The sequence below is a fragment of the Vigna radiata genome, unplaced genomic scaffold (genome assembly GCF_000741045.1).
Source record: "Vigna radiata var. radiata cultivar VC1973A unplaced genomic scaffold, Vradiata_ver6 scaffold_95, whole genome shotgun sequence".
In the NCBI taxonomy this organism is placed as follows: Eukaryota; Viridiplantae; Streptophyta; class Magnoliopsida; order Fabales; family Fabaceae; genus Vigna; species Vigna radiata.
In genome coordinates, this window is record NW_014543114.1 from 274,758 (window position 1) to 284,913 (window position 10,156).

The 10,156-nt window shown below is 33.8% G+C and overlaps 1 protein-coding gene across 2 annotated transcripts; it reads left to right on the plus strand.

Annotated features, from left to right (window-relative positions):
* Nucleotides 1-5,203, plus strand: LOC106753041 (serine--glyoxylate aminotransferase). Of its 2 annotated transcripts, none has more exons than XM_014634823.2 (6): nucleotides 1-184; nucleotides 1,033-1,292; nucleotides 2,152-2,436; nucleotides 3,429-3,795; nucleotides 4,005-4,215; nucleotides 4,925-5,203. In XM_014634823.2, the coding sequence occupies exons 2-6, from the start codon at nucleotides 1,088-1,090 to the stop codon at nucleotides 5,060-5,062; spliced, it is 1,206 nt and encodes a 401-aa protein (XP_014490309.1). In that variant the 5' UTR covers nucleotides 1-184; nucleotides 1,033-1,087; the 3' UTR covers nucleotides 5,063-5,203. The 2 variants fall into 2 exon arrangements, with proteins under 2 accessions (XP_014490309.1, XP_014490307.1); XM_014634821.2 differs by having other exon boundaries at nucleotides 4-204.
* The last annotated feature ends 4,953 nt before the right edge of the window (nucleotides 5,204-10,156 follow it).

Genomic DNA, 10,156 nt, shown 5'->3' on the forward strand with positions numbered 1-10,156 from the left:
TTCAAAGTTTCTCCCTCTTATCTTCTACCTGTGACATGGCCTGGCCCCACCTTAGCATTTCATTGGTTCACCAGAGCTCTTCATCATACAAATTGAATTTTCCCATTTATACTTTTATATAATAAGGTTCTAACTACACCAGACACAGCTCCTGCTTGCTTCTGCCACATTCCTCAAAAACTCTGTAAAGCTCCTCCTTCCCACGTATACTCACTTCTTCTCATTCTCTTTTCATATACATATATATATATATATTATGTTGTGTGTGTGTGTTTAGTTGGCTCTTTCCATTGGATTTTGGTAAGAATGATTTCAAACTCATGCTCTGTGTTATTATCCTTACTGTAAAACTGGCTTGGAAGTGGAAAAATCAAGAGAGGTGATTGGTAATCACCGTTTTCTTCATGTTTTAATTTAGTTACTGGTGTGCAAGTTTCAACTCAAAGCAGGTCTTTCCTCTTGTTCTGTCCACCAATATGTTCTGCTGTGTTTTCTTCATTATACAGTGTGTTTTGTTACAATCTTTTTCTCAATGAATTTTCTGAAAGCAGAATTCAGTTGTGCATCAGTTCTAATATTTTAAGATGATGATTTCAGTTTTTCTTATTAATTGCAGAAAAGGGTGTCTAAAAGATAGACACACAAAGCATATTTTAAATGATAAATGTAAAAGCACAACAAAGCTGTTGATGAAACAGGATACTTTTTATCATTTTTTTCTTATATTATGGTGCTGTTAAAGGTCATATATATACAGTTACATAATGATAAGCATCAACATGTACACCTTAAACAGTTTCTGTTCTCTCCTTGAAATCAACTTTGTATAACGTAACTTCTGAACTAGGTTTTTTTAGCAGTTAAACATGAATTTCCTTTGTTATTAGTTGGAAAACTCATTAAGGTTCATGTTTCTCTGACAAATCTCCGCAACTAAGGAACAATAAAACAGTAAATAGCAGTGCATGCACAAAGTTTATGATAAAAGATTCAGAAGGTGGTTAAGCTGACTTTTTGGTGGATTTTGTTTAGGGGACTCTTTGTGGGAAAATCCAAAAAAAGTGGCTGAAATTTGAAGCAAGAGAAGATGGACAATTTCAATGCACCAGGAAGAAACCACCTCTTTGTTCCAGGGCCAGTTAACATCCCTGACCAGATCATTAGGGCCATGAACCGAAACAATGAGGACTACCGTTCTCCAGCTATTCCAGCTCTCACAAAAACTCTGCTTGAGGATGTCAAGAAGATTTTCAAGACCACTACTGGAACCCCATTTCTCATCCCTACAACTGGTATGCATAAACAAGCCACAGTGATCTTACTGTTGTTATGTCTATACTTTTTTTAGTTTCATAAACTCATGGTATAAGTGACTTTTTACTTCAGTCCTTATCATTTTCTGTGTATGCTGAAAATTAATGAAGAATCTATCTTGTATGCTTTGAAAATGTTAAGGATGAAGTGCATGTTTTTCATATCAGGGATTATGTTGTAAATAACAAAAATTTAAGGGTGTGTTTTGCAATCTTCATAAAATCAATTAGGCTGTATTATCTTAATGATGAGGATGATTCTGACTTTAATGATTTTATTTTTAGGTTAAATTAACCAGCAAGTCCTTGAACTATTTGAAAATTTTAATTAGCTTAGCAGACTAAAAAGTATAATTAGATCTTCCATATAGTAATATTCTTTTCAGTTGAGTCCCTCGATTAAAACCACCACAAATTGTCATTTTTTATCACAAATAAATTTCAAAGATCTAACACAAAATTCTTACAAAATCAAGGACCCAGTTATAATATTTTTAGTCAGGGACCTAAATAAAAATTCCCAAATGGCTTGAAGACATACTAATTAATTTAACCTAATTTTACGTAGATATCATAGATGAATCCAACTACAAACCTAATAAACTCTGTTAATCATCCATGCTCAATTTACTCTCCTTACATTATACACTTTTTACATTTGATTTGAAGGTTTACATTATTTATTCATGAAAATAATGGCAAGACTCCTATATTATGAAAATAATGATTGTATTAGATGTTCTTTTTCTTTTTTAACAAGAACAGTTACTTTGTTATTCACATGGTTATAGTTTACTAGTTTTCTTGTTATTCAGTAATGGTTTTGGATATGGTTCAGGTACTGGTGCTTGGGAGAGTGGTCTCACAAACACACTGTCTCCTGGGGATAAAATTGTATCATTCCTGATTGGTCAATTCAGCTTGCTTTGGATTGATCAGCAGCAACGTCTGAATTTCAATGTTGATGTTGTGGAAAGTGAATGGGGCCAGGGTGCTAAGCTTGATGTTCTGGAATCAAAGATTGCTTCAGACACTGCACACACTATAAAGGCAATTTGCATTGTCCACAATGAGACAGCAACTGGGGTTACCAACAACTTGGCCAAAGTGCGACAAATTCTCGGTGAGTGTTTCATCTAATGGACTTAAATCATAACTTTTTCTCATTTAATATCCACATGTGTACCATTTTATTCTCTATACACTGAAAGACCCAAAATCATCATTGTAGACTAGTTTCTCCCTTAGTACTTTGAAAGGGAAAAATAAGAAGATAAAATTGAAATAGGTCAATCCACAATATATGACAAAATTCTAAAATGTTAGCTTTTTCATACTTTTTTTCTTCTCCTACAAGTGTTTATCTGGAGATGTTTATCCAAACAGGTCAGCTGTCTTTGGTCTTTGATGTTCAAAGATATCAATGTTCATGACTGCTCTTGGTTTCATTGAGAACATATTTTGGTTGGCAGTTTTAGCTGTTTGTTTTCTTTTGTCCTATAACATCTATTATAATTTTGAAGGACTACTTAGTTTAGTATTTTGTCTAAACACATAACTGCTCTGTACTTACTGAATCATGCATATAACTGCCAAACTGTTTATGTCCAAGTAGTAATCATAGTGAGACATGTTGCATAGATCATTAGCATTGAACTTGACTCTGTTGATCTTGATGGGTTATGTTATAGAAGAGGTTATTGATTGGGAGATATATATATATATATATATATATAGATGACATAAGTTTAACCCATGCATATATGAGATTGATACCACTTTTAATTCAAAACTTTGAGACAATAAGTTCATCCATCTTTCATTTTATATAGTGTTTAATTTTGTCTTTTCTATCCAATGTGAAACTGTGAATCACACTTGGATTAATCCCAACAGATCTAAGTATGCATCTGAAACTTTACCAAATTATTCACATGCAACACCACTAGTGAACTCAAATGCTATGTTGACATAAATTCTGTCATTCTTTGATGAAAAAGTGCCTCTTCCAGGTCTGAAAATGTATCAAATCATTTGCATTAACCAGCTGTTGGATTTTTAATGTTGTTTTTTCCTTCATGAAAAGATTCTCACGTTGTTTCTTTGGACACTCAGATTCCTATAGGCACCCAGCACTCTTCATTGTTGATGGAGTGTCTTCCATTTGTGCACTTGATTTCCGCATGGATGAATGGGGAGTAGATGTGGCCATAACTGGCTCTCAGAAAGCCCTTTCCCTTCCCACTGGGATAGGTATTGTGGTTGCAGGACCTAAAGCTATTGAGGCCTCAAAAACTGCTAAATCACTCAGAGTTTTCTTTGACTGGAAAGACTACCTGAAATTCTACCAGTTAGGAACCTATTGGCCATACACTCCTTCCATACATTTGCTTTATGGTCTGAGAGCTGCTCTTGATCTGGTTTTTGAAGAAGGACTTGAAAATGTGATTGCAAGGCACAATCGTTTAGGCACAGCAACCAGGTAAGCCATGATGGTATGCTAGTCCAAAAATGGTTACAATGAAATTCAACGTATGTGTTAGTTTATGATTGAATGATATCAGTGTTTACTTGAAAAGGTTACTGGTTTTGACAAATGATCAAAGGTTTATCTAAGTAGACAATGGTTTTGGCTTTAGGTTATGTGTTTAAGATAATGCATGTGATAGGTATTCAATATGGTTAATGCAGACTTGCTGTTGAGGCATGGGGTTTGAAGAATTGCACCCAAAAGGAAGAGTGGCACAGTGACACAGTGACTGCTGTTGTTGTTCCTTCTTACATTGATAGTGCTGAAATAGTTAGAAGGGCATGGAAGAGGTACAATTTGAGCTTAGGTCTTGGACTGAACAAAGTTGCTGGGAAGGTTTTCAGAATTGGGCATCTTGGCTACTTGAATGAGGTAATCTTGATTCCCAAAATAACTCTCAAGTCAAATGAAAAGTAATCTTTGAATAATCAATATACATATATATTTACAAAATTTCATTTGTTAACTACTCTAAATCAGTATTTAAAGGCTCATGTTATAAAATATCATAAGTGTTTTCTTTTTCTTGATCTTGATTGTTGGATGTATTACATTCAATATTGCCATCCTAGCTTTGAATAACTTTCTGTCCAACTTCATTCGTTCAAGCTTCAAAACTGTGATAAACAACATCAATGTTGTAAAATGTAGAAGACTCGTGTTACTATTAACTTTAAAGTTTCTTACTTGAATTTCTGATTCTTTACCCAATGTGATCAATGTTCATGTGATGAAAATTTATTCTTGAAGTTTTTGAGAATCAACTTAGTTGGTGATGGTCCTTCAAGAGATACTCTGTGGAGAGATGCAACACCAATAATGAAATATGAGTTCAACTCTATCACTTTTGACACAAAATCTTAAAACAATATATTTATAGTTCTTTTTAATATGGTGTTAACTTTTTCATATATACTCCATGTGGAACTTAGAATTACTTGAATTTTGTATTGTTTGAGATACTAAAACTTTTTGGTAATGTCTAACATGATTTATTAAAATAAGAAAAAACTTGTTTGCAATACTCTTAGTTCCAAGTTGCCAACATTTTTATTTGTTAATTGTTGTAATATATTTTCAGTTGCAACTGTTGGGATGTCTAGCTGGTGTGGAGATGATACTCCAAGATGTGGGTTACCCTGTAAAGCTTGGAAGTGGAGTTGCTGCTGCCAGTGCATACTTTAAGAATACTATTCCTCTCATCCCTTCAAGGATTTGAGTTACAACCCATTTCTTCTCTTCACTTCCTTTTCTGCTCTTTCAAAAATTCTGTAAAATATATCACATTATTATCCTCTTTTACACTCCTTTCAACATCAACATACTCTCTACTTTCAACTTTAATCTATTGTTTCTTTCATTCTCTTGTATATCACAAATAATTGCATCTTCTCACCTTATATCTCACTCTCATGCTCATTAAATTCATCACAAACTCTTCTTTTGAAAAAAAAAAAAAAAATAGAGTGCATGTTCTATTAATATTCCAAGTAAAATGTTAATTGGCATGATTGATTAGTGAGTTTTGTAACATTTTATTAAAACTTACACTATGATTTCTAGTTAATTGAATATATAGAATTTATGTAAAAGAAGTGCGAAATTCAAATTCAAATATTAAACATTTACCACACTAGCAGAAAGTACAGAGTAGTTGCTTTGCACGTAGATGCAATCTAATGGTGCAAAGATATTTGTATATGTTGGGTAGGCAATTGGCTAGCAATATCAATTTGTTGTTACTCTTCTTCAATGTTTTCTACAGTTGCAAATTGGCACAATTTGGAACAACAGAAAATTTATATTCAACATGGTTAACATATAATAAAGCCATTCAATCATTAACTTCCAAAAAAATATAAACAAGTCACGCAAAATTAAAATATATTGTGATCGCTTTGTAGTTCTGCAATTATACCATCATACAAATACTACACAAAGTGAGTTAAGATTTTAAAATCAATCCCACCATATTAAATATAAGTATCAACACTTATATATAAGAATCTTACTTGCAAAAAACTGTCTGACATTCAAATGAGTAAGAGAATTTGAATCTTGATGAGTAAGAAAGAATGAATATTTCCTGAGACGTGTAGAGTCACTGTCCTTAAGGACTTATCTGCGGTGTATTGCACAAGCCCCCTAGGATACACTAGGAACTTCTCATAAATTTTTGAGAATCTCAGAACTAGCAAGGATCTCTTAGAAAGAGATAGAATGAAACCCAGGATAATTTTAAAAAATAAAAGGAAGGAGAGAAAACAAAAGAATAATAAGAGAATGAGAGAAAGAGAAGAGAGAATGAGAGAAGAGATGATTTTGGAGTGAATGGAGTGCTCTATTTATAGAGCTCATGGATCAGGCCCATGATCCAAAAATCCAAGATATCTTTTAGAAAAATAATATTTTTTAATAAATTAAAACATTTGGAGCGTGCGTTGCGGTAGTGGTTTTGACCGTGTAGCAACAATTTTAACGTTGCACATTAAAAACTTTAACGTTGGCAACCACCAGACACTTTCCAAATTCAAAACCAACTATTAAAAGCAAACTTTCGGTCCAAGCTTGAGAGAAAAATCCCGCTTTTGATGGCACAACTTTTTCAATATTGTTATTAAAATAATAACAATCTCCCACATATTGCAAAAGATAAGAAACAATGATTAAAAGAAAGAAAAGAATAAAAATCCTGGGTTTTATAAGATGTAATGCATCAGAGCTGGTATAACAAGCTATATGAACCAGTCCTAGATCGAGAAACTTAACACACAGTGTATTTGGTATAGCAAGCTATATGAACCAAGGACACTTGAGTGTGTTAGAGGTTTATCAATCGCAGTACACCCCCATAGTCCTTGCAGTTATTGTTGTGATGCGCTTACTAGGCCATGCGCGTGCCTGGTATTCATGAGTGCTCTAGAGATCATGCCAAGATCTCATGCAAGCGGTCCCACTTGACACTCATATAGGTGATTTCATCAAGTGTATGCTGCAAATCATACACCACCCATAAGGGATATGAATATCATTAAAAACTTTGTTTAATTACAAAGTTTAACCTTTCAAAAATGCAGTCTATAGCACTTTCACACACACCATAGGAATGGACATATTTGATTTAAAATCAAATTAGTGCTATCAGAACTAACAAGTAACTTGTTTTTACCCATATGAACCTTATTCACGGGATCTCCAATCACAAAGGTTGGGTTACCATCACTTGTTTGTTAGCCAGTGGCTTAAGTCCCATTCCCCTCGATGTTTCTAAAATCATATTTCTTCCCAAGGGTTTTGTCAGAGGATCTGCTAGATTCCGTTCTGACTTCACAATGTATAGACACCGATGGGGTTGGTTTCATTCCTAGTGGAATGTTTGCTAAGAATTTTTTCAACCACTCAGCCTCACTACCAACCATCTCAAGAGCGGGATACTCAGATTCCATTGTTGATCTTGCAATACTTGTTTGTCTGGTTGATCTCCATGTAATCGCACCACCCCAAAGTGTGAATACATAACCACTAGTGGATTTTGTCTCATCTGAATTAGAGATCCAGTTAGCATCACTGTACCCTTCTAGTACAACAGGAAATCCACTATATTCGATGGCATAATCCATTGATCCTCTTAAGTATCTCATAAGCCTGGAAAGTGCATCCTAATGTTCTTGATTTGGACATTGAGTGTACCTACTCAGTCTACCTATTGCATATGCAATATCAGGTCTAGAAAAGCTCATCAAGTGCAGTAAGCTCCCAATTATCTGGGCATACTGAGGCTGAGATAACGATTCTTCTCTATTTTTCATTAATTTAGAGTTAGCATCATAAGGGGTACTCACGGGTTTGAAATCATAATATCCAAACTTCTTAAGAAGTTTCTCAATGTATTCTTTTTGGGATAGTAAAATACTATCTCCCTTCCTTATGATTCTAACACCTAAAATTACATCGGCTTCACCCATGTCTTTCATTTCAAAATTTGATCCTAAAAATAGTTTAGTTCTAGCAACAATTTCATTGCATGTACCAAAAATTAACATGTCATCCACATACAGACATATAATGACACAATCACCATTTTCAAATTTAGAATACACGCATTTATCAGCATCATTAGGTGAAAAACCATCACATAGCAATACATTATCTAATTTTTCATGCCATTGTTTTGTTGCTTGTTTCAACCCATACAAAGATTTTAAAAGTTTACATACCTTATTCTCTTGACCAGGTACAACACATCTTTCAGGTTGAATCATATAAATTTCCTCCTCTAAATCACCATTCAAAAAGGCAGTTTTAACATCCATTTAGTGTATAACGAGTTTATGGATTGCTACTAAGGCTAACAATACTCGAATAGAGGAAATTCTAGTCACAGGGGCAAAAGTATCAAAGTAATCTATGTTGGGTTTTTGAGTAAAACCTTTTGCTACTAATCTTGCCTTATACTTCTCTATAGATCCATCAGGATGATCTTTTTTCTTAAATATCCATTTATAACCAATGGGTTTTGCCCCTTTAGGAAAATCTACTAAGGTCCAAGTATTATTTTTCTGAGTTGATTCAATTTCAGTCTTAATGGCTTTATCCCACTGTTTTGCATCAGAAGCACTAATGGCTTCTACAAAGCTATTTGGATCATTATCAACTAGATAAGTATAAAAATCATTACCAAATGAAGTTTCCTTCCTTTGTCTTTTACTTCTTCTTAATTCTTCACACAAGGCATCACTATTATTATCTATAGGTTGAGAAATCTCACTAACCTTTAAAGGAAAAACATGTTCAAAAAACTCAGTATTTTTCGTCTCCATTATAGAATTTCTTTCAAGTATATCACTTTTAAGAACTAGAAACCTATAGGCAGCACTATGTTCAACATAGCCTAAGAACATGCAATCAGAGGTTTTAGAACCTATTTTCCTTTTCTTAGGATCGGGTAACATCACCTTAGCTAGGCACCCCCACACTCTTAGATATTTCAGGTTAGGTTGATAGCCTCTCCACAACTCATAGGGAGTTTTACCAGTTTTATTATGAGGTACTCTATTTTGTAAAAAACACACAGTAAGCAAGGCTTCTCTCCAAAGGTTATCAGGTGCACTAGAGCTAATAAGCATCGTATTCATCATCTCCTTAAGAGTTCTATTCTTTCTCTCAGCTACTCCATTAGACTCGGGTGAATATGGTGGGGTTACTTCATGTATGATTCCTTCTTTAACACAATAGTCATTAAACAATACATATTCACCACCTCTATATGATCTAACCCTCTTAATTTTCTTATTTAATTGATTTTCTACTTCAGCTTTATAGGTTGAAAACACGTCAAAGGCTTCATCTTTATGTTTGATTAAGTAAACTTTGGTGTATCTAGAATAATCATCTATAAAGGTCACAAAATAATTTTTACCTCCTCTAGACATGGTTTGTTTCAAATTAGCTAGATCAATATGAATTAGCCCTAACAATTCAGTTTGGCGTTCTACAGAAAAACATGTTTTCTTTTTTATTTTATATTTTACACATATATCACATTTACTACTCTGTTTATCATGCATATTAATTAGTTCCAGTCGTTGTAATTTCATAACATAGGAAGAATTCAAATGTCCTAATCTAGCATGCCATAAATCATACAAGTCAACAATATAAGCAGAAGAAGACAATTCATTAATATTTTCAGGAATGTTAAGTACAAAGAGACCTTAATCACAATATCCCTTCCCCACAAAATCATTATTCTTTGTCATTACAATCATGTCCGACTCGAATGACACTTTAACCCCCACTTTTCCCAGTAGTGCCACAGAGATTAAATTAACTCTGATTGATGGCACATGTAGCACATTACTCAAGGGCAAAGTCTTTCCAGATGTGAGTTTGAGAAGAACTTTCCCTTTTCTCAGAACAGGAGTGGTGTAACACCCCTAACAGAGTGCCACTTATAAATAACCAAATCCGAAAATTTACGCCAATTTTTTTTTTTTATTTATAAAATAACATCGCGGAAACAAAAACCTTAAAAATTCAAACGTCTTACAAACTTAAAGTTCCAACCTTACAAATATCGAATCCATTATTCAAAATGTAAAATAACTTTAAAACATGATAAATTCCCCGTAGCTAAATCCCATATCTCTCATCGTGCTACTCCAGCCTTGCATTATCTGCAACACCATCTACTCCCGTACAAGTACGATCATTGTAGGTGGAACCANAACCACAAAAGTAAAGGGTGAGTAACTAAGGACATAACNTAGCATATAATTTCAAAGACAACATCATAACATAGACTAAAATAGTC